Source organism: Botryllus schlosseri, chromosome 12, assembly GCF_051294905.1.
Source record: "Botryllus schlosseri isolate E-star chromosome 12, Bs_hap1, whole genome shotgun sequence".
Classification (NCBI taxonomy): domain Eukaryota; kingdom Metazoa; phylum Chordata; class Ascidiacea; order Stolidobranchia; family Styelidae; genus Botryllus; species Botryllus schlosseri.
In genome coordinates this window covers 10,900,127-10,925,105 of record NC_137247.1, presented here as the reverse complement: position 1 = coordinate 10,925,105, position 24,979 = coordinate 10,900,127, and the positions used below count along the sequence as shown (strand labels likewise).

The following is a 24,979-nucleotide window of genomic DNA, read 5'->3' as shown; positions in this document are numbered from 1 at the left end:
TCAAAAAAAACTTTTTTATCCAAATCTCACTCGCCTATTGACTAAATCGTCAGGTTGTCCAAGAAAACGATGCACACCAAATTTGACTCAATTCCAACCAGTAACGGCCGTGCAATCTTGAATTGAAATTTTTAAATTATTATTAAAAATAAAAAAATAAAAATTCTCAAATTTTTCTGTCAACCCCATGAAATTGTTGAGCTGTCTTCAAAGACGATGCAAAACAAATTCGAGTCAATTCCGACCAGTAGAAGCGGAGTTATGTGAGTTTTTCGTTGATAAATCGCGGATTATCCACCAATCAAGGATAATCCGAGAATTAGCAACTAAAAACTCCAATAACTCCGCTTCTACAAGTCGGAATTGGCTCAAATTTGTTTTGCATCGTCTTTGAAGACAGCTCAACAATTTCATGGGGTTGACAGAAAAATTTGAGAATTTTTATTTTTTTATTTTTAATAATAATTTAAAAATTTCAATTCAAGATTGCACGGCCGTTACTGGTTGGAATTGAGTCAAATTTGGTGTGCATCGTTTTCTTGGACAACCTGACGATTTAGTCACTAGGCGAGTGAGATTTGGAAAAAAAAGTTTTTTTTGAACAACCCTAGGCTCCATACATACTCTGGTGTTTGAAGGGCTGGGGCTCCGACATCCGACAAGGTTGGTAACCACTGGTCTAGATCATATTGCTCTATCGATTATTATCGATTATATCAGTTTAAGTAGTATGAGTAATAGTCATTGACAGAAAATTTCTCTGTGCAACCTGAACATGTCAACAGTTGTCTTCATCACAGTGTCTATATGAAAGCATTGTCCGTGGCAATCACAATCGTGGATTGTGTTAAAAAGCAAGCCAGAGCCAAAAGCTAAATAACCAAATCGACACCATCGTAGCTTTTCGCGTGTTAGGTTGCGATCACCAGTTTCTATATCGCATAAACGTACGATGACAAAACCATTTAAAATCCTTCTTATTCATGCTACGCAAGTTATCTTAGATGTTTGTAGCATGCAGATGCACTCAAATCAACTATGACTGTACTCTTTCCGTAAAGATGTAAGTTGACTAGGAAATAAAACTTAAATTCTGTGAAACTGCAACGATAAAAGGTATCGGCTTAGAATGAACGCAACCAGCACTTTCGACGCCGGAACCGAAATAACGCAGCTGACAAAATACATTAAACCACACCCAGCATCTTACGAGGCCCAGGTAAGTTCCGATCAACAGCTCAAACAACATGATCAGATAAAAGTGCTATGTATCTGAACACAATATAATGATAATGTAACATACAGAATAGAGTCTATATGCAATTATTAAAAAAACAGAATGTTCCATGTATCAATTGAGGCCGTTGGGATACTTCAGTGCAACCCACCGTCGAATACTACTTTCAATGCAATCTGAGTCCCGCGATACAAATCCGCAATACATGCAATATCTGCAAGTACCGATATTATTGACCTAACTCAATCGTTAACTGTGAAATATTTTCGCACCTCGCACTGCTGTAAGGTGAATGCACAGTATACACATTGATTCTTAGTGACATTAATGTCAGCGATTTTGGTGCTTAGTAAGATTAGTCTTGCGTTTACCGTCACCTAATCTATCTCTAAACATAAGGTCATCAGTACCCAAGTGGCCTGCGCAATGGCTTGAAAATTCGTCTGTCGGCCAAAAAGGTTGGTCACCCCTGGTATAGTCCATTCACCACGATTACGAAACACGTGTCGACTGTCGATATGATCGATATTGACTGCATTGTACGTGTAACTTTACATATGATCATTGCTATCTGTTAATTTATATTCACTCTCAAGGTGGGCGTGGTTGTTCTCATAGTCATACTGGGTTTATGGAGCACATTTGGGAATGTACTGACCATCTTGGCGATAGCGATGTACAAGGAGATGCAAAAGAAGAGCAACTTCTTCATTTTGAGTTTGGCAGTTTCTGATTTAATTTCAGGCATGATTGCATCCCCTCTGTGGCTGTACCGGAGGTGAGCTGATGATATTTTAGCGATCCCGCCGGATTGATATTTTAATGTAAAAGTTTTGTTGCTGTTTATCTCATTGAGAGGAAATTGGACACAAAATCTTATCTTGTTACGATCTGTCACTTTTAATAGATTAATGACGTGCTCTGTAAAGCGCAAATCGTAATCGTAATATAGTAATATGAATATTATATAGACCCTGCTCGCGGTCTTGGATATATATTCCTACTGGAAATTTGTATCAATCGTATGGCATAGCGTCAGACGGCGACAGTCGTGATTATAACAAAGGACACTTGCGTGTTCACGTGCTGCAGGATTTCTGTTCCACAGCTGCAGCACCGATGGGTTGCGGGTTCGAGTCCGACCGAGGTCGACACATGAATTCCTATCTAAGTGTTGTACGTTTATCTAAGCTCCTCATCGAAGCCAGAGATTCGGCGAAATCGGCGTCTTACAACAGCCAAAAACGAAATGGCCCGTGCCGAACTACACTTATACCATCTTGTAACTTTTCAGGACCTTCGGATACCAGAACTGGTTGTGGGGCGATTTCTTATGCAAGCTATTTTGGTTTGCCGATGAATCTACGTCATACTGCACCGCAGTGCATATTGCATCATTTGCAATATGGAGATACATTGGAATACGCTGGCCCCACGCTCACGCTAGGATATCAAAGAGGTATAAGTCCATTTTCATCCACCGAATCTAATCAGTGTACAGTATACACGATTTTCTCAAGAAAAGTGAAGATATGGATATTGTCGGTGTGGACAGTCACGCTGACGTTCGGAGGCATTGTGTTTTGCACGTTTTACCAGGCCGAGGATAGAAGTACGACAGGTGGTGATAAGGCGAGATGGCCGTCGTGCTCGATCATAACTTCAGACGAAGGGTGGGTATTATAGGTCTATATTATGCTTTACTAATAGTCCTTTTCACCGATGGTTCCCTTTGGATTGGTCTACCCCCATCCCTAAATTTGATTCACGAGTGCAATGTTCGAAAACCCATTAGATTGGATGTATGACTCTGTAACATTCTCGATCGTAATACACACGCGGTTTGCGGACCCTGTAGTGCAGTGCTTACCAAACTTTTTTTTAGCTGCCGCCCGCCGCCCCCTGGACAACTAATAGAGTACCAGCGCCCTACAACAACACCCCCCCCCCCCCACAGCCTACCACGCCTAAATAATAAAACGAAATTTGCTCTGCATTCATTACAGCTTATAATGGACGGATGAACACAGTGTTTGTGTTATTGTCATCATCCCCATTATATTGGGTTTCAGTTTTGAGAAGAACCATCTCATTCCTAAATCTCCACATCCCGTAATGTCAAGTCGGTTTTTGCTGTGAGTCAGCAACTTTGTCCCGGTGCTGAAAGCAATATGAGCGGGAAGGGCAATGTGGAAAATTCAACGGTGCTTTACTGAGAGTCTTTCTCTTTGATTTAACTGTGTATCAAGAACGATTGATAGGAGATATTGAACTATTGAATTGTTCTACAATGTAATCAGCTCCTCAATCCTTTCATGCTCAGAAGGTGTACAGGAAGTAAGGATTTTTTAATCGGAATACATCCCGAAATGAAATTACCATATCATTGTACAGTTTTTCGTGATGATTGCTGTATGCCTAAACAAAAATCGGATATGGGAGCTGGACCTCTTATAAAAGTCCGGCAAGCTGGAGAATTGGAAAAGTTCACGTCTCGCTAAATTTCGGCTCTATCACGGGCGTATCACTGAATCCAGATATCACCTTTCACCGCAGGTTTCACCGTTACCAAAAAATGATATATTCGACTCATAAATTTTGAAGAATATGTCCCTCAAGTATAAGCGATATCTTTTCTTGTAACAAAAACGCCTTGTCCTAGGCCAGGGTCGCAGCACTGTAAAAATCAACGATCGTTTCAAACAACTAGTAAAATCACGCAAGGCAGTTTCCATTAAAATGCCACTGCAACCCGCAATGCAGCTATACCTGCTCAAATACTTAGTCTTCCTCACAACACACAATGAACCGCACTTTCTAATGATTCCGCCGAGTGCTGAATCAGTCCATTGATGGGCAGGATAAACATTGTTAAGTGACGAAGGACTTTTCTGGAGCAGCTGACTGAATAGGCCGACGACACCGAATTAGCTTGACTGAATCGATTTTGTATTTTACTGAGCGTTTGGCTGCTTTATTCATCAATCGTTTCAAAATTAGACAGTAGTTTCCTTCTAAACCAGTGGTGCCCAACCTTTTTTTAGGCACGCCCCCCTTTATGATGGTGAAAATTATCGCACCCCCTTATCGTCATATCACAAAATCCAACCGGGATGCTAGCAACCCCAACAGATTGTTTGATGGCATGGAAGGTTATGACTGTTCATGAAAGAATTAAAAAATATTAAATTCAGTCTATATACAGAGAAACACGCGTGAATTGGAGGTAAATGGCTCGGAACGCGAGAATTTTTTTTCAGTTGACAGCTTCTTCGCGCCCCCCTTCGGATGCTTTCACGCCTCCCCAAGGGGGTCGCGCCCCTCAGGTTGAGAACCACTGCTCTAAACCTACATCGCCCAAGCCACCGCCCCCAAACGCCAGTTTCATAGCCAGTGCCCCCTTCACGCTCGCGAACGACCCCAGGGATGCAGGCGCCCACTTTAAGAACTACTGCTACAGTTGTATAATAAACTCTAAAAAATCCGTGCGAAATTTCAGTGTTCCCGGTGTGATGCCAGTCGGATGGGGAAACATTGACAATCTTGCACTATGTCTTATCTGCACTTTCCATCATTAGTTGATTGATTCACGTTGATTACGCTCACTATCCTTACGTAGTGCTGTGATTATGTAATTCGTTCCCAGTTGCTTTAGGTGTTGGGTCTTGCGTTGTCGTATTTGAACTGTTCCTATGCTGTGCATCTCAGTTGTTGTAATATTGAATTATTAGCCCGCGAATTTCTGACAGGGTGTATCGACAACGTATCTACTACACTTTCTCGTCCAGTACTTTCATGTTATTTCCGATGGCAGTCTTGCTCACAATGTCGGTTCTCATCACCAAGGAGCTCATCGGAAACAAAGCTTTCAAGTCACAATGCAGACAGAAAACAGGTACAAAACCAGATAGAGGGATCTTCCAACGTATATAGCCTACCATACCACTTTTCAGAACGAAAAGCGATCGCGCAATTGGCGCTCATTTCGGCGTCATTTTTATTTGGATACATACCGAACCTTGTTTATGTGATGTGGACGACTCGCACAGTTGGAGTGGACTACAGGTAGTGTTTAAATGAAAGAGCAATTAAAATACAGATGTTTAATACATGGCACATGTCTAGAACTTTTTTGATTTTTGACCATCTGAGACAGCTTGTCTGTTTGGTTGTGACACTGGTGTGTAGGCCGCTGCCTCGTGTTTAGTGGGCTCAAAATAAGGCGTCGATCTAAAAGACTGACTCAAAACTAGAAGGCAAGATGAGTCAGAAGGCTGCATCTGCGCACCTCTGAGCTTCATGAAAGATGATTATAGTTCTGTGACTCCCATCCAACCATGTTGAAACTTCACGAAAATATGAATACCACAATATACCTCAATGGATACCTATGTTTACCTCAAATGACCGATACCGATATTTCAATTAGAGTGTTATATCAGAAATCGATCGGGCTTTAGGTAAACTCCCGAGATCTAATTTCTTCTTCCCAGATTGGATTACTGGGTTCATATGGGGTGTTACTTCGCACTGCGCACATCCGAGTGCATAAATCCCATCGTTTACAACGTATCGTCAGAGCGCATGAGGGAGTCATCTAAACGTGTGCTGCGTTTCATTTGGTAACTCTGATGTACTACCGGTTATGCTATCATAGGAGTAATAATGTTAATTTTACTTTACTATGTGATTGCAGGAACGGGTGTCGATCTACGGCAGAAGTGGATTTCGATAACTCTAGAAAAGGTAAGCGTAAGGGCGCGGAGAAGGACAGCACTGCCTGGGAATCGGGAACCAGTCAAGGCCGCCAAAGCAATAGCGCTGATTTTAATTACGTAAAAACGGTGGCGAGTACCGTGACTTAATGATCCCCGGCGGAACCTTGAAGACTTCAGACATATGATGTCATCGCAGATGTCATCTCATTACCGAGGATATGTTTCACAAATATTCATTCGAAGCTACGTATCACTTATCTTTCAACTGCGCGAAACAATGCTGAAGCTAAGACCTATGAAATGACGGAATGCGAACGACTCAGTTATACGTTACTAATAATCACTGATCTACTATAATGGTTGGATCATCGTCGTAATTGCGTAGTGAGATTTGAGAGATGCTGAAATCCTTTGCTGAAACTTGCTCTTCGAATTATTCCAGATTTTTGTACACCATGTTATAGGCCACTCTGTAGTGAAGCGATTATAAGCAATTATGTTCAACAATCTTGTTGCCATTTGTGCGAATCGGGTGCTTCCGCGTCGCTATATTATGTAGCCGCTGTCGAGCGGATGAACATGTCAATTGTCAACCCTCTTCTAATTAAGTGTCCGGCACTGGAACAGGTGTGGATGTGATGAACGTTACACAACGAAAGTATACCAGTTTAACTTGAATAACTTATCAACTGACACCAATATATGTAACATACATGTAACCGATTTTGTAATTGCGTCATCACGGCGCATATAACTCATCACCATTAACCTATTATTTTGAACTTCGCATATAGTGCTCCAGAGGTGGTCAGTAACGAAGTTATTCTACTTTTCTGAAATACTCAAGTAGCTTTCCGCTGCTTGGGTACTTACTCAAGTAATTCCCCGCTACTTCTACTTCGTAATATTTTGTGATCCACTTACTTTTCGCTATTTTCAGTTCAAGTAGAAGTAAAGCCCAGAATTTTCGTCGCGCTTCGCGCACATCAGGACAATATGATTTCGCGAACGTATCGGTGATTATAATTTAGGTAGCGGGTAGCCTGGTTCCGTTCACATCGCATTGTCCCCATATGAAATATTTCATCACAGTAAATATGGCCCATCATAGCGTTTTGCAATCTAGCATTTACCTATCATATCGTAATCTAGCAGCCCATGGCATGTCCTAGTCTGGAAAAGAGAATCTGACTTTTTTGTACAGCTTTAAACATGTTTTAGCAGACACTTGTTGAAAATTTCTGGCAAAAGGCATGAATTATATTTTCCGCTTTTTAGAAGTAGTATTTATATTTCAATTGCCAGTATCATACTTTGAGCTCTAATTAGTTTCAGCTCTTGGCATTTTCACGATCAGTCATATCTTTATTAACGTTTACTAATCGCGCAATGTGTTAACACGGAATCCGACAAAACTTCTCTCCGTATCGCTCTTCGACCAAACTACGGGCCTTATAATATGGCAGTGGTTCTCAACCTTTTCGACCTCGCGGCACCCTGTGGAAATGAAAAATAGTTCGCGGCACACAAGCACAGTAGTAGTGAGATTTTTTGGCCCACGACACCTGAAAACCACCTGAATACTTAGCAGGAAGTGGGTGCTGCTGACTAATGTGAGCACCTCTGCAGTCAATCGTAAATTTTTATGTATTAACCCTTATCAGCACAGGGATTTTAGGTAACTTAATCGGCACAGACGTTGACAAATTGTCAACCTGGCATTTTCAATTGTTTTTCAATGCAAAGACGCTAGTCTCGTAGTGAATTTGTATTGTAAGGGATTTTATATTGATAAAACCTTAAGAAACGATCATTGATACTAATTTGGAGGACTGTTTTAGCTTGAGCAAGTCAAAAATCTACGAAAAAAGTCAAAATTTTCAATGTTTTCTTCCACTTACGGATGATGATTCCGGAACATCTAATTGCCGCACCTACGGGGCTCGTTCACTTTCGGACCAAACTCAGTACAGCCTTACGGAGAAAAATGGTTTTTGGTCCGAAAGTGAACGAGCCCCGTCCTGGTCCGGGTGTCCTGGTCCGGGTTCGTTATATTCCGATTTTAGAATTAGGCTGCGTGATTTGCAAAATGCCAATTTTGAAATGTTAGTCAACTTATTAGCTCAAAGATAAAATGCAAAGATACCTCAAATATGTGACTGGCAGTAGTGAACTTGAAGAGTTCTTTCAGAACTACATTCAGTGTAGTAGAATTTATTACCTCAAAGACTCTTCGTGTACCCGTTATCAAGAGTTCGCGGCACAATTAGAAGCAGAACGAGTTTCTATGTAATCTTAAAATACCGTTAATTGTCTGTGTAAGGTGTATTGTATTGTATGATTTGATTCTCTCTTGTCACGACTACTGGAGTACCGGTACAGCTAACTTTGTCTAGAGTTCCTTTTATTATTGCATTGCTACGTCATATTTAGCCAATTTGGTTTTCTGTAGATTTCTCATTGTGTGGTTAACTCTTGATAAGGGGTACACGAAAAGCCTTCGAGTTAATATACTCTACTGCAATTACTGTAGTTCTGAAAGCAATATTGAACAGTTCTACCGAAAACAAAACAATTTATTTAATTTCATTACTAACAAAAGTCAGTGCGAAATTTGCGCTCGACTGCTAGCGCATATCCAGTCAATGTCTCGATCACAGGATGCACATGCACATATGAATGCTATTATCACCCTCATCTCTTCTTCAGTAGCAAGTAACCCCCCTATTTATTTGGGCTTTTATGTTGACCAGAATGGAAATCCAGTCACGCAAAGTTACGGCGTGGGAAATTGAAGTACAATCACAATTGCCTTTTCTTCAATGCAATGATATTCCTTCCGGATTTTCATTCAAAATTCGTCGACAGCCATCTCTTTGTACCATAACTTCAAGCTTCCGTCAATACCGATGTCAATCAGCTCTATACCTCCTCTTTGAGATTTAAATAAAACGGGTTTCTTGTGGCAAAAATGGGTTTCTTACCCATCCATAGTTTTCGATGACTGCTGTTGGAAAATAAGCGTATATTTTTGCATGCAAACAATTGAGATGCCGAACAAATAATTGCACGATTTCTCTGTTATTCGTTTCGGAGAAATGGGAGAACATGGTACAAAGTCCTGCTTCTGCTTGTACTGACCACATTTTGAATTTCTTTCAATTCTCTAATTTTGCAACAGTTTTCATTCTGGCTTGCATACTGGAATTTGTCTTATTTAGGTGGTCCAAGATGTCTACCAAACATGCTAATATCTCTGAACATGTCACAAATACGTCTACGAATGGTATCATTTGACATGGGAATCGTTTTCAATTCAGCTGCAACTTTGGTCACAAACATTTTATTGACAATTCCATTGCAAGACGGAAAAATAACTTTCTCTGCTTCCGCGCGAGGCTTTGAGAATTGTACAAACTTCACATCAAGCTCGATTTAGATTATTTATTGATCGTTTGCTATATACTAGAATTATTTTGCTCACAATCTGGAAGTTTCGAAGAAATCGCTCGCGGCACACTTGAGAGACGTAAATGGCACACTAGTGCGCCGCGGCACACCGGTTGGGAACCACTGTAATATGGGGAGGGCGCCATATCATGATATTTTCTAAATCGAGATGTTCGAGTTAACAGAGGATTAGTATCGCATTCCCATATCAATGCTATCATTTTCATCTCATGATGCGGAAGAATGCTCATGCTGTCGATAATTTATACCTCCTGGGATGCATCGATATAAATCAAGCTCTGCACCTTTCGCATAGCTTAATTTGCAGCTTTTGACAGTCCATGCGAACAAATTACGATCGTTTTCACTACTTACTTACTTAAGTATATTTAAAGTCAGTCAATTCTACTTCTACTTCAAGCAGTTTTAGGCTGCTTTTAATAGCACTACATCTACTCGTACTTGAGTAGATTTTTGCGTCGCTACTTTTACTTCTACTTGAGTAGCTTTCTTGACTACTTTGACCACCTCTGTGCTTTACAAAATTTATGAACTAGCTTATGTTAGTTGATGAAATTAATTAGCTTGTGGTGCGAAAGATCTTCATTGTTATAAGCACCATACCATTATTCTATTAATTAATATTACCAATAATATAAATATTAAGTTTTGCGACTTTCACTCTAGCGCAGTAGTTCTTAACTCGGGGTCAAACGAACCCAGGGTCTTCGCTGAGCCATTCTGAAGAGTCAGGTGGAAGTCACAACACACTGCCGACTCGTATGATTCGTGATGACACGTACGTCTAGTCCATCATTTGACGGAGGGAATTATAGGTACGCTCAGTAGTAGACGAATCATGACTAGGGCAAGTTTTTGTTGCAGTCAAATCCGTGGAAAGTTACTTATAGTAAAAAGTAACATTTATTTTTCACAAATTTTGCACTATTGGAATTATTTGGATATGAGATACTCGAATCAGTGCGTACTGCGTATGCAAGGCACTGTAGCAAAACTCAGGTCCTTATTCAAGAAACCTTACTCAATGCTCAAACTCATTTTGCGTCAACATTGCGTAAGAATCAGTATTCAGAAGGCGAAGCGAGAGAACGAGTTTGAGTTCAACTGGAGTCGAACTTGGCGCTCTTACGAGTTGTACTTTTGTGGTTATGGTATTCAATGACGATCTGAGGTTGGAATCGATCTCGAAATGTGGCGTTTGAGCAAGCGTTTTCCGAGTCAAGCCGTGGGCAGAGTCAAGACCTTTCCCTCTCTTTCCCTTTTTTACGGTTTGGCCGTGAATATATTGTAGAAATTGCGGTGTGAGCATGTTTGGTGCTTTAATTCACAATTTCAACTATAAAATATACTACTGTTCTAAGGAGGGAATCATGTTCTAGCGCCGTATGGCTTCATCGTTGGCTGCGTTGGCTATTCCCAAATCGGCGGACATTTTCATCAGAAAGGTTTCCAATGGATTCGCAAAAGCGGTTAATTCCTCACAATGCTCTGTTTTATCATTTAATATAAAACGTAGCATCAGGATGTGTAGAAACGAATGGAGGATGAATGTTACTGAAAAAGTACACACAAGCTGTGTGTGTTGTGCGAATAATTATCGAGACGACCGATTTCGAATCGTTGGACGAGGCCGTTCACAATTCCATTTGTGTGCCTTGGAGTCGACTTTTATCAAAATACACCAACCAAAACTCTGTCAACAAAAGGAGTTCGTGTATCACCTAAAAATAGTACATTGAACGCTCTCTCATTCACGAAATTTCATGCTGGTGACGTCATATTTTGTGACACGATTGTTGATATACAATGTTCTTTCCATTTCTCTACTAGTTGCTGACGATTACCCCTGACGAGTGTCAGCCGAAAATATTCGGGTTCATTTCAATATGAATATACTATTCAATTGTATATTGAAGTTCTGTACCTCCAAGAAGCTCTACAAGCTGTTGTCTACAATAGCGATCTTCCAATCCTAACAAGAACCGAATCCGCGGCGATGCGGACAAATGCAATACACAATGGTAAATGACCTGGCGCTTTATGAATGTACGTAATGTTAGATCATCGCAATGCCGTAATAAAACCGTCCGTTCCTGTGTATGGCGGAAATATCAACAACGCGGTACCATTACCCATCATCAGTAATCCAATAAATAGCTTGTGCTTATTCCTGAAGACTTCAGGATGAAGTCTGATGTTTCAATATTTGAAAATATTTTCTTTGGCTACTAGTATGTCAAATAGTCCTTAAATTGTTAGTGAGCGGTGTCTACACATTCTAATACAATGTGTTGACGTGATTGAAGGAAACCAACATCACAACTAAACCCGCGGATTGCCAGATCGCGAGTAATTAAAAAAACCGCAGACGTCTGCAAGCAGTCATGAAGCTGTCAAATCTATCGAGTAAGACTCGAAACCGAGCAACGCTCGACATCTTAACAGAATACCAAACGCTCTCTAGAATCGAGCTGGACTCGGCCTTTGCTCCGTTGAGCACGCCTTGAGTTTGAGCTAGAGACGTGTCTCTGAATACGGGCCTCAGTGTTGGCGACTTCAACAAAATCAATAGCCTGAAAAAATTGACCCAGTAAAAATATACTTTTCGGCGGTCTAGCCTGAATATGTACGTCAATTCAGAAAGTACCTCAAATTCAAACGACAGTGAAATAATCGACCGATCTATTCACATATAGTGCCAAATATTTGCAGTAAAAAGTTAATTGCATGAAAAATCGAAAAAACTTGCATGAAAAACCGAAAAAGTTGCATGAAAAAATTTGGGAAAAGTTGCAAAAAGTTGCAACATAAAAATCCTCCAAACACCTTAAAACGCCATACTACATAGCTTCTGAGTAGTTAGGAAGCTGCCGGAAGCTGTGAAAAAAGTTGCAAAAGTTGTAAAATTTTGCCCTCTGTTCTGCTGGTAGTGCAGTGGCGTACGTAGGGAAGGTCGATATTCTAACTGGAAACTCAGTGCTTTTGATATGCCAATTTGATCTCGAATATCTATTAGCTGTGCTACCAAAGATCTTAATTGTTATAAGCCAAGGGGTGGTGTGAACGTGAGGTTCACGTTCGCGATCTGCGTGGGAACCTCGGAAATTTAGAGGTTCACGTTCACAAGCGAACCTTGGTACACGAGGTACACGAGCATGCACCTTGACAATGTCCAAAATTTTGCATGCTTTGTTTTAAAAGTTTGCTCGAAATATCCAGCTTTCTATTCGTGAATATTTTGTGACTCTCTGCTGTGAGCTTGACCTGCAATCACACGACATCAAGAGCGAAATACCCTACATGTAGGTAATCAGGGAATGATGCTTATTCAACCAATCAATCAAATTGATATCGTTGTCCGATGTAAAAAATCTAGCACGCGGACGGGGTTCATCTCGATTTCATACGTTTATTGTAACATAAAAACAAATCCGTGCGATCCGTGGCTACTGCTGTCTAACTTGTTAATGGGGTAAAACTCGCTTTACACTCGGCTCATCATGATCATTGGTTTATTATCAATTTTATCAGTTCAATACACCACAAAATGCGATTCAATGAAAAGATAGGAAGGTGTCGATGCGACTTGGAGTAGTCTATGGAATCAGACGCCCACCTTGGCCTAGGCCAGAGGTCTCAAACTCAAATGTGCTCGCGGGCCAATTTCCTATTTTTTGATGGCGTCGCGGGCCGCAGCACCAATAATAGGGGAATTCGATGTATTTTCAAGTATATGCCTTATTTGACGGGACCTTGCAGACTGGCATTCCACACGCATCGCAAAAATGTGATTTGCTATTGTGAATTCACGCCATGCACGAAAGAAATAACATTTTTAGATATTTGAATAACATTGTTGCTGTACTTGGCATAGTTTGTCAAAATAATTAGTCGTAGACACCATGCCAGAGTACAAATGCATCAGGACATCGTAAAAGCTGTCGCGTTGTAATTTTGCAACTGCCGGTAGAATTTTAGAATTTTACAAAGATTGATCTGATCTCAGAGCATTGGAGTAGTACAGCCTAATCCGGGTCTAGAGTATACTCCTGATAACTAGACTATTGATAATGTCATTTCCAAAGTCAAATTAAATCAGCGTTAGATTTACTTTCGAATGTTTGAACAGATCAATAACAACTTGAATATAATGATTACTGTGCCATAGCAATAGAAATGTCCAATCGCCGAAGAATCCATTTGTGTTACAGCTGTTAAGCGTGGGCTACGACTACTTTACACTCGCCACAGTTAATTGGCGATAATACCATGGATAAAGATACCCAAGATGACACCGGATGTAACCAACTATACATCAAGAGGGCAACTTCATGCCAATGGTTGCCATACCGACCTGATTAGATATCTAAATAAGCTACGAAACGCAAGCTACGACCTTTCGATATTTTACTATTTTCCATACCAGTTTTATAGTTTGTTGCGTCCGTATGGTTGTGCCAAGTCACGGCTTTCCGCGTCACAAAAGTCCTTCTCTGATTGCATTTATTGACGCGACTCAACTCGAGTTATTTTTATTTTATCACCCATTGAGTCCGAGTTCGACTAATTCTACAAAAGGTCGCGCCCAAGTCCAAATCACAATTTTCAGTATGGATCATCAACGGGTCATGTGTAACCATCATAAACAAGTAATGTCACGTAATAGGTAATCTACCACTGCGTCGTAAATTTTGAAAGTGATGTAATAGTAAAGTTCGATCCGTAGTTTCTGGCTTCTGGAGTAATTTTTGAAAGATTTAGAGCGAAAGTTCTCAAATTAAAAAAAAAATTAGCATATAAATATTGTCGAATAATTGGAAATCCAAATGGCCGTCGCGGGCCACACAAAATGGTCTCGCGGGCCGCGTGTTTGAGACCTTTGGCCTAGGCGATGTAAAGAGGAGGCATGCACGCACACTGAATGAAAAGTAAAGAAGATAGTATAGAAGAAGCAAGCGACAGAAATGGGGCGGCATGTCATGGAAGGCGAGATCGATAGGTCAGTCGTGGTCCGGTAATCTTGAGGATGGACTATAGTATTCATTTAGTAGTAATTGCTTGTATTTCGACTTGAACGTGGACATGCTCGTCGACTATCGGATGGCCGGCGGGATACTGCTCCACGCGTCAGGTCCGGCATATTTGATGGAGCGATGATCTTTTCCGTCGATCATATGATATTTGGACGACGTGGACGCGCGTGTGTTATACCTGTGCGCTTTTGATTCCGAGGTAAAAAAAAGTCATTGAAATATTCGGGGCAACGACCGCAGTGGAACTGATACATAAACTTGGCGATTTCTAGTTTCCGCATATCTTCTATGTTTAGGACACCGAATCTCTTCAGCAGCGACTTGTTGGATGCCGGCTCAATATCAACGGAGCAAAACGCAGACGCCGAATACATTGTTCTGCCTGGCCTAGACCGTTAAGGCGTAAGCTTATATTCCCTTGCAAGTCATCGTCGAAATTGTTAGCTAAGCGACGGAAGATGCTGATTTTATGCGATTATTATATCATTTGATTGCTCCAGTTGATATATTTGGGGACTTTTAAAAAGTCAGTATGTAGGCCTACTTCAGCATTGTGGCATTATGTGACCCGAGTCGCTAGGTATCGTGTACATTAATATATATATCTTCACTGAGATGTAGGGTTGAAATTAGAAATATGTCGTCACGTGACGTCACGAGGTTCACGTTCGCGTTCACTCAGAGCCTTTCAAAAAGTTTCGCGTTCACACGACCTGAACCTTTCAGGGGTTCACACCATCCCTTTAAGTACCACGCCACGATTTTATTAATTAATATTACTAAGTTGTACGAGTACGACTTTCACTCTAGCGCAGTCGTTTTTAACTGGTATTCAAACGAACCAAGGGGCGTCGCTGTATGTAATACGCAATTGAGCAATTCTTATCATGCTGCTGCGAGACACTATCCAAGGTGAAGCATTGAATTTCTGTACTGGTCTCTGGATGAGCAACAGTCACACTGATTTGCTCATTCATTATAGTGTTTGTTGATAGTCACGTTTTATGGTTTTGTTCTTTTACACTGTTGATGCACAGGTCATTTAGTGCACCAGTATTCTATAGCAATGTAATTTATGTGTTTTTTGCTATGTTTTCATTTGTGTGAATCAACGAAAATTTGGGGTTCGCCGAAGGCTTGCATAGTAGCGCAAGCCTTCACCAGGCTAGTAAAGGTTAAGAAACACGGCTCCAGCGGTAACTCACTCCTATTGTTTTACCTGTTGTACCTAGGCACACTTGGCTCTTGGCTTTTAAGACGTATGAACCGTGACCCATCACGCGTCGCCTAACTAATGCATGTGTTCGACTGTTCGTGAAATAGAGAAGCTTGCGTTAAGCCACAGCATTACTCTTCGCTTGTTTGTTGGGTAACGGCGTCGTCGTACTAAGCAATATTATCTGAAGTAGCAGAGGTGGTCAGTAACGAAGTACTTCTACTTTTTCGAAGTACTCAAGTAGTTTCCCTCTACTTCTGGTACTTACTCAAGTAGATCTGATTTTCGCCACTTCTACTTCTACTTCGTAATTTTTTGTGATCTACTCACTTACTTTTCGCTATTTTCAGTTTGTCAAGTAGAAGTAGTTTAATCCTTTAATCAGGAAGATAGCCTGAGGAATTTCGGGGCTGTTTTGACGGAGTATCAACATTAATTTTTCATAAAAGTTGAGTAAAGCCCAGAAATTTCGTCGCGCTTTGCGCTCAGTGGAAACGGAGTAGCCAGTATGATTTCACGAAAGTATCGGTGAATATAATTTGGGTAGCGGGTTGGTGTGGTTCCGCAAAAGCAAGTGTAGTAATGCCTTTAATTTCCAGAAATAAAGCAACACAATATGGCATTTTCACGATCCACCATATATTTTATTCACGTTTATTAATCGCGCAAAGTGCTCACACCGTATCCTATACAACTTCTCCTTATTGCTCTTCGACTACACCACGGGCCTTATAATATGGGGGAGGGCGCCATACCATAATATTTTCTAAATCGGGCTGTTCGATTAAACATAGGATTAGTATCGCATTTCCATATCAATACTATCATTTTTATCCCATGATGCGGACGAATGCTTATGTCGTCGAAAATTGGATACCTCCTGGTATACATCAATTTGAATCAAGTTCGACACCTTTCGCATTGCTCAATTTGCACCTTTTGACAATCCATGTGAACGAATTATGATCGTTTTCACAACTACTTACTTACTTGAGTAGATTTAAAGTCAGTTAATTCTACTTCTACTTCAAGTAGTTTTAGGTTGCTTATGGAAAAGTACTTCTACTCGTACTTGAGTAGATTTTTTCGTCGCCAATTCTACTTCTACTTGAGTAGCTTTATTGACTACTTTGACCACCTCTGTGAAGTAGTCACTTGAGGCGAACGTAATATGTAACTAAGTACCACCATTTTCCGAGAAGTACTGTGCATTTTGAGCATTGTAACGGCATCGACTCTTTTCAATGATGAGGCGGAAGCCGGAAATGGGTTATGCTATCAGGAGTGGCCAACCTTTTTGGCCCAAGGGCCACATCCAACTGACGAACCAGCGCGCGGGCCACTAGCCGCGCGAAAATTTTTCAACGCTTATAGGTCAATAATATTGTTACTTGAGTATATTGCGGGTCTGCTGTACATCGCTGGGATAAGTTCGCAAGGATTGCACTATTCGGCGCCTGGACATACCGATATCGAAAGCTTCGGCCAAGATGCTGCGTCAATCATTTTGTGCCTATAGATTTCATTGGCGACGGTCTTTCTGCGAGCGCAAACGCATGGTTGCATGTTGGACGACATCTCGTAATTGCGAATATGGTTAGACGCAATGTGGTACATTTGGCGTTCTTTCATTTTCAGGAGAGGTGAAACTATATTTCAAAACAAGATATCGCGTGACAACATATAGCGGGAAGCGTGAAGACTATTTTTACTTTAGATAAATCTGTACCGCAGAATATTCTGCTTTATTGTAATGTACGAAGATCTACCTAAAATGTGACTGCCAGGGATCTGCCAATGTGTCGGAACTGATATTTTAGTCGTCCCATCGTAAGTGTTTTGACCTGACTAATCAAATTTTTGGTTGGTCTTGCAAGTTCACAATCTGGGCAATCCATTGTTAATAATATTACTAATTTCGAAAATTACCTTGCGGGCGACTCAAAACCTTCTCGCGGGCCACGGGTTGGCCGGCCCTGTGCTATGACATCGACTTTGTGCGACATTCGGAATGTTTAACAAGTCCCGATGTCCATTGGCTGAGCTGTTAACCACATATATAGCATATCCACAAGAAAATTCATACGTATACTGGTATTTTCCGACAGCGCTAAAAAAAGCAGAATTCCAAAATTACATTCGCTATTAGTCATGAATGGCGATAGGGGCCAAATTTATTGCACTGCATACTCCGATGCAAGTCTATCATATTGAATAATATGATCCACTTGTCGTTCCAATCGCCTATATGGCTTGCCGACTCAGATAATATCATCGCTTACTCCATCTTAGTGATTTTTATTCAAGTATGTACATAAAATAGCAATAATTTCATAGAAGAAAATCTTTCCTCATCATCGGGTCATTTCGTCTCAGCCGTTGCCGAATCGGATTTGTAGTCGAGGTCGTAGTAGAAGTCGTCGTTAGTTGGCGTTCGTAGTCGCTCGGTTCATCTCATCGCAGCAGTCGATGTTGATTTGTAGTCGCGGTCGTAGTAGGGGCCGCCGGTAGGTTGGCGCTCGTTTGCATGTGTTTTTCATATTAAGTTTTGCAGTCGTCATGTTCGATGTATGGTTTCGGTTGTGTGTTGGGTATTCGGTGCGGAGTGGTGGTGGGGTTCGGGGGTGGGGGTAGATGGGTTGGGGAAGGATTTAGGGGACGGAGTAAAGTGGGATGGGATGGGAGGTTAGGGTGGTTGGGATAGGTTGTGGATGGGTTGGTTGGGTTTTGTAGGTCGATAAATACGATACGATTTATCGCGTGTTATCGGAGCGTTCAGAGGGCTCGCTTAAATTTTTCGGTATACTTTACTTCTTATATCGTTGATGCGTTGGTCAATATTTTGGGCATAATCATTTTGGATGTCGAGTGCATTCTTCCATTCCCACACAAGGGTTTTCACGTTGATCTTTACGTGATATAATTCCTGGCTACAAGCGGAGGATAATGCAAGCGATTACACCGAATTAATAGTGCAATATCTGTAATCACGCAGAGCTGCATCACCCGGCTTGTGTCTACGACGGCGGCGAGATTTAAGTTGAGTTCACAGAACTCGTTGACAACTTTGACCGATCACAGATGTCTGATGACTGACTTCAAGAGCAATTGTTGATAAATCCATTAAATACCGCTTTAGCATCTATGCTATAAACTTAAAGTTTACATTAAATATGATTTATTCCTTGTATATGTGGATAAATACGCGATTAATGTATATATTCTGTAATCCGGCCCGCCAAGTACTTCATTTTCCCATATCCTGTCCGCCGACCGGAGAAGATGCCCGCCCCTGATGTAAAACGTCATCTGAAACTAGGAAATTGGCCCGCGAGCAAATTTGAGTTTGAGACCCCTGTTGTAAATTAATATTCTGTCATAGAGCTCACATGCGGTTACAGTTAATCACTCCTGAGAAAATTTCAGCAATGTCGTCAATTACGAATCCCATTGATTTCAATCTGCTTAGCGGATGTATAGTAGGCTTCTTCCATATTCGTTTGATTAATTATTCAAATTAAGAGCGCTGAAGATGAATTTAATTAAAAATGTACACGAAGAGTGGATAGAATTCGGTCCAATCGATTAACATCGCAAAACTCCCATACAATCATCCTGAATATTGAGAAAAAGGTTGACCGGACAGATCTACGTTTCTGTAGAACCCGCAGAAGATATAGACAATATATATTTTATACACATAGTACAGTCAACAGTTGTGAGTATAGCGTATAGTGGTATGTTTCATCCCGGCGAAAAGCAAACGCTAGCACCCGGATAAAATATGAACACTATAGCCTAGTTATACATAGTACGGTCAGGAATGAAGAGTATAGCGTTAAGCGTATAGTGATATGTTCCATCCCAAAAGTGCAGTGAAATCGACTCCGACCGAGGTCTACTATAGAATCCCTGTAGAACAAGTGGATGTTTATTTACAAGCTTCACGTGATGATCGTGCGATCCGCATAAACGGTATCTTAAAGGTCGTATCGCATCTCCATCGTCACAGCATCTCGAAGGTGCAGGCGAAAATAAATCGTCTCTCTCTCTATCGTATACGGTGTTAACACTTTGCGCGATTGGTATGCGTTAATAAAAATATGACTCATCGTAAAAATGCCATGTACTAAAATTTTATTTCAGGAAAATAGAAGCAATCACCTGGTTTTAAACTTCAAAATGTATGTTCTCCAGACAAAAGAGCAGAAATTAATTAGAAGAACTCGAAGTAATGGTACTGCGAATTAAAGGAGAAATATAAATACTATTTCTAAAACGCGGAAAATATATTTCATGTCTTTTGTCGAGAAAGCTTCAACGGCGGTCTGCTAAAACAGGCCTAACGCTCAAAAAAGTCAGAGACCACTTTTCCAGATTAGGACATGCCATGTCCTGCTTGATTATGATACGATAGGTAGATGGTAAATTGCGGGATGGTATAGTTCAAAACGTTTAGATGAAAGTGGTTGCATTTTTAAACGGTATCATTTCTTGCGTGTTGGAAATGCAAACATATGCGATCTTCCTAATAGGGAAACAAAGATAACGTATGCAGATGTAGTTGTCTTGGAGGATGAAATTCTCTTCTATTGATTTCTATGCATTCGACACTTAGATATCTATAGGGTTGGCCGGACCCCAACCGTGCTTATAGTAGCCTAGGTGCCGCTTTAAAATGACGCTTCGACTGATCTATGATACCTTGCTTGCCGGGTTCGCATTCCTCGAAGGTCGTTTTTTTCAATGAGCTTAAATTTTCAGAAATGAGTCGCTGATAGCATCTGGGTAATTGGCATTCTTGAAATAGTCATTGGTATTTCATTTTCATCTCCGCCACCCCTAGAGAGTAGGGAAACGACCCCTAGGTTTTGAACCCCTGGTATAGAGAGGCATATCGCTATTGATCGCGTTTCATGCGTTAGATAAACACATCTGCATTTTATCATGATTAGACCTACTGCATGCAAACATCTCCCTTTATGATAGGGTTACCATACGTCCTCCTTTAGGAGGATTTGTCCTTCTTTTTCAGGTTTTTTAAAATGTCCTCCTTTTTGAGATTTTGTCCTATTCTTTGAGAATTTTGATCAAATTTACGGCCAAATTCAACTGAGATACCGTGAATCAGCATCCGGCGGGTATTTCGGGAGCTGAGCCGGGAAGTTGACCTTTTTTTAAGTCAACCACCTGACAATGTGACAGAAAAACTGTATGTCCGGCGCCGAGCTATTTTTAGCCGACCGACATAGCAGTGGGAAAAGTTACCATTTTTCAGGATTTACCTCAGGTGCTCTGAGTTTGAAAATTTTGAAAAAGTGTCCTCTTTTCCCGATTTCAAAATATGGTAACCCTACTATATGATCCATATCATCCATTAACGTGGCATTTGGTTGATCGAGCTAATAGATAGAGTTCGAGTTGATAGTGGCCTGTATACCTTAGCATTGTGGGAAAATGTGGTCTGAGTCGTCGCTAGGAATCGTGCACATTAATATATTACTTTACGGAAATGGAGAGTTGGAATTATAAATATGACGCCACATGACGTCTTACGTTCGTGTTTACGTTCGCGTTGTCATAGAACCTTGCAGGGGTTCGCACCATCGCACCATTACACCATCGCACCATTACAAAATACAACTTGCAAATGATCAATTGAGATCTCATTTCGCCATCTGGCGTTGCAAAAAGTTTCCCGCGTAAAATATAAAATATTTATTGCTATTATTGGTCGTATTGCTACGAAGATAAACCTGTGTACATCACATTACTCTATCGATTATATCAGATTAAAAATATGAGTCACAGTTCTTGACAGAATGTCTCTCCGTACAACCTGTACGATAGTTCAACTGTTGTCTTCATCGCTGTGTCAATTTGAATGCATTGTCCGTGTCAATCATAGTCGTGCATTGTGACAGAAATCAAGCCACAGCCAAAAGCCAAATATCCAAAACGACACCTTCGGGGCTTTTCTCGTGTAAGGTTGCGATCTCCAGTTTCTATATCACAGAAACATACGATAATAACAGACAGACATTTATTGTTTCGTAAAACATAAAATTATCGTAATAATCTATCATAGCAATTCAGAATCCTTTTTGTTCAAACTGCGTAATTTAGATTAGCGAATGGCCCGTACTAAACCGGCTCTAGAAGAGCATGGCCGTACGGTCATTTGTTATCTTTGATATTTGCAGAATGCATATGCACTCAAATCGGCTATTACTGTATTTTTTGCGTAAAGACGTAAGTTCACTAGTAAATAAACCGAAATTCCGTCACACTGCAACGATAATAGGTATCGGCTTGGAATGAATGCAACCAGCACTTTCGATGCCGGAAATGAAACAACGGAGCTGGCAGAATACACCAAACCACACCCAGCATCTTACGAGGCCCAGGTAAGGTCTGATCAACAGCTCGGATACCATGATCAAATGGAAGTGATCTGTATCTGCAGATGCATAGCCTTAAGGGAATCTGTCCGGTTTAGTATCAATAAAATCCAAAAATATTGAGAAAAACTTTGCCATATTGGGCTATTATAAAGTAGTCCATTCACTACGATTGCAAGTCATGTGTCGACCGTCACTATAATTGGTAATATACAATCATTGATTCTGCTAGTAATTTGTCTGTACACCCTCAAGGTGGGGGTGGCTGTTTTCATAGTCATATTGGGTTTATGGAGCACATTCGGGAATATACTGACCATTTTGGCGATAAGGATGTACAAGGAGATGCAAAAGAAGAGCAACCTCTTCATTTTAAGCTTGGCGATTTCTGATTTGATTTCAGGCATGATTGCATCCCCGCTGTGGCTGTACCGAAGGTGAGCCGTTCATGTTTTAGCAATCCCGCCGTATTGACGGATGTAAAGTTAGTGTTGCTGTTTATCTCCCAACTGGGAAGAAACACGGACTCAAAATCTTACGTTGTTACGATCAGTCATTTTTATGGATTGATGACTTGTTTCGTAAAGCGTGGTAATCGTAATGTAGTCTAATGAATCTTATACCTATACTTGCGGTCTTGGATATATAAATATATTCATGCTGAAAATTTGTATACTTTATAATCGTATGGTATATAGCAGTGGTTGAGAACCTATGGCTCGCGAGCCATATATGGCTCTCTTGGGTATAAGATATGGCTCTTTGAGAAAATTTCAATTTTGTACGTAATTTATCAATATTCCAGCAACTCGTAGGTGAATTTTCACGACGGCGAGAATAATTATTGCCGTATAAGCATAAACATGTCTTTTAGAGGTCAAGACAGTGGAGTATCCAGGGTTAGGGGCTCGTACCACCCTCTTTTCAAAATCCCCAAATTTAAGTTGCTGTCGCACCGGCGACTAACACCACTCGCGAACTCGATCTAACCAGCATCGCGCGCCTGGAAATCTTGGATCGCACGATACCTTGATTGATTAAAGAAAATAGCAGACATGGCGATACTTGTAGGACAATGCAGTTTTCAAATACACATTGTCTTCCTTATCTACGCCGAGAAATAAAATGACTTGGAAGTGACATTCACAATTGAAAATTCAAATTAAAAACAACGCCATAGCCATCCATTGTCTTGATTGGTTAGTAGCTTTCTAGCACTGCCTTAAAAATGTAGGTGTGTAACGCCACATTACGTTACGCCGAATACTGTAGAAGTCGATAAATACTTGGATTTCTCGAATCAACGCGACAAGTACATTTCATTAATATCTGTGATCATAAATTCTAAGCTATTTACGATAAATTGCGCTGTTAAACACAGGTGAGGCTTAATTGGCCCGTCTGTGCCTCATCTGAGCCTTACCTGTCCATTGCGCTTTATTTACGAACAATAAATATAAAAATTCCGTGGTTTTGGGAATAAAAATGTTCTAAATCTGAGGCACTGCAGCCTCATTTTCCTTCCCATAACGGCACGTCACTGATCTGTCACACGGTGGGTATGTATTGCTATATCGACGATGTTTGGCTCCGCCTACCTATGTGGGCAGAAAAATATGGCGTACACTACGAATCCCATATATTAGTGCTACCAATACGTCGCGGATGTTCAATTGTGACATAACAGTTGATTGACATGTATGGCTCTTTGGGAGTTACAATTGAAAATATCGGTCCAATATGGCTCTTCGGTCGAAAAAGGTTCCCGACCACTGGTATATAGCATCAGGCGGCAATGGTCGTGATTATTGCAACGGAAGCTTGCGCGCTCACCTGCTGCGGGATTTCTGTTCCACAGATGTGCAGCAGCGATGAGCGATGGGTTGGGGTTCTAGTCCGACTGAGGTCAACTCTAGAATTCCCATCTAAGTGTTGGAGGTTTATCTAGGCTCCTCATCGCAATCCGATCCACAAAATTGGTGTCTTACAACAGCCAAAAACGAAAGTGGCCCGAGCTAAAAGTCGGCAGCTATAAGGAAGCAAAGTGAAATTATCGGACTGGTGTTGTTTTTGTTGTTTATTAAAAGAAAAGAGCGGGCGCTTATCGCCTGACGCCCTTTTTCAACACAAACAGTGTACACGTATGAAATAATGACAAAATATCGGAATGAAGTGGAAACACTCAGGTCATCAAAGGCAGTTACACGATAACACTAATCAAATTTCAGTATAGCATAATACACTCGAGTTAGAAATTGCAGTTCCGCAATAACACAAATTCAACGACATAAGGAGTCATGCAAGAATCAATCAGCAAATTGGCAATATAAAAATTCACTTTTAATCGGGCACATTTAACGATAAGAAATCTGCGATGAAAATCATAATTTAGACAACTAATTAAAAATGATACACGGATTCGGGGTAGCGACAGTAACTATATACAAAAAGAAGTGTCTACACTGTAACAAAACTCAGTGTTGGCGACTTTAACAGAATCAATAGCCTGAAAAATTTGACCCCGTGAAAATATAAATTCTGGTGGTTTAGCCTGAATGTACGTCAAATCAGAAAGGTCCTCAAATTTAAACGACAGTGTAATAATCAAGCGATATTAAATCAATCTTAAACAAATGGGCGTTTAAACGGCAGTGCCCAGATTGGAAGCGAAATAAGATGTTATCTACCAGCCAGTTTCCATGATTAGGGGGTGACTCACGAACCGAGGGGTAAAGGAAGTTTTATCGAAGTCCGTTTTGGTTAACGAAATTAGGGATCGCCGTGAGGTGGTTCATTGTTCGTCTTCCAAGATATTGACCCGTCACGTAGCCGGCTTCTCCATAAACCACACCTTAGAAAAGCGCATCGACGGCAGGAATCAATATTGGTTACAAAGTCAAGAA

At 40.8% G+C, this 24,979-nt stretch overlaps 2 protein-coding genes across 3 annotated transcripts in view; both read left to right on the top strand.

Moving 5' to 3' along the window:
- Positions 1–710: 710 nt before the first annotated feature.
- Positions 711–24,979, top strand: part of LOC145452318 (growth hormone secretagogue receptor type 1-like) — a 28,742-nt gene continuing 4,473 nt past the window's right edge. The window contains exons 1-8 of one of the 2 annotated variants that reach the window (XM_080330525.1): positions 916–1,219; positions 1,834–2,015; positions 2,532–2,696; positions 2,758–2,910; positions 4,987–5,132; positions 5,191–5,302; positions 5,731–5,859; positions 5,934–6,577. In XM_080330525.1, coding sequence (XP_080186651.1) covers positions 1,130–1,219; positions 1,834–2,015; positions 2,532–2,696; positions 2,758–2,910; positions 4,987–5,132; positions 5,191–5,302; positions 5,731–5,859; positions 5,934–6,102 — 1,146 coding nt within the window. In that variant the 5' untranslated portion in view covers positions 916–1,129 and the 3' untranslated portion in view covers positions 6,103–6,577. Of the gene's footprint in view, positions 1,220–1,833; positions 2,016–2,531; positions 2,697–2,757; positions 2,911–4,986; positions 5,133–5,190; positions 5,303–5,730; positions 5,860–5,933; positions 6,578–24,979 lie in introns of those variants that run through there. The other variant, XM_080330524.1, reaches the window with a different exon arrangement.
- On the top strand, positions 21,952–22,517 carry LOC145452319 (5-hydroxytryptamine receptor 2B-like). The gene is made up of 2 exons (XM_080330526.1): positions 21,952–22,082; positions 22,332–22,517. The coding sequence occupies exons 1-2, from the start codon at positions 21,993–21,995 to the stop codon at positions 22,515–22,517; spliced, it is 276 nt and encodes a 91-aa protein (XP_080186652.1). The 5' UTR covers positions 21,952–21,992.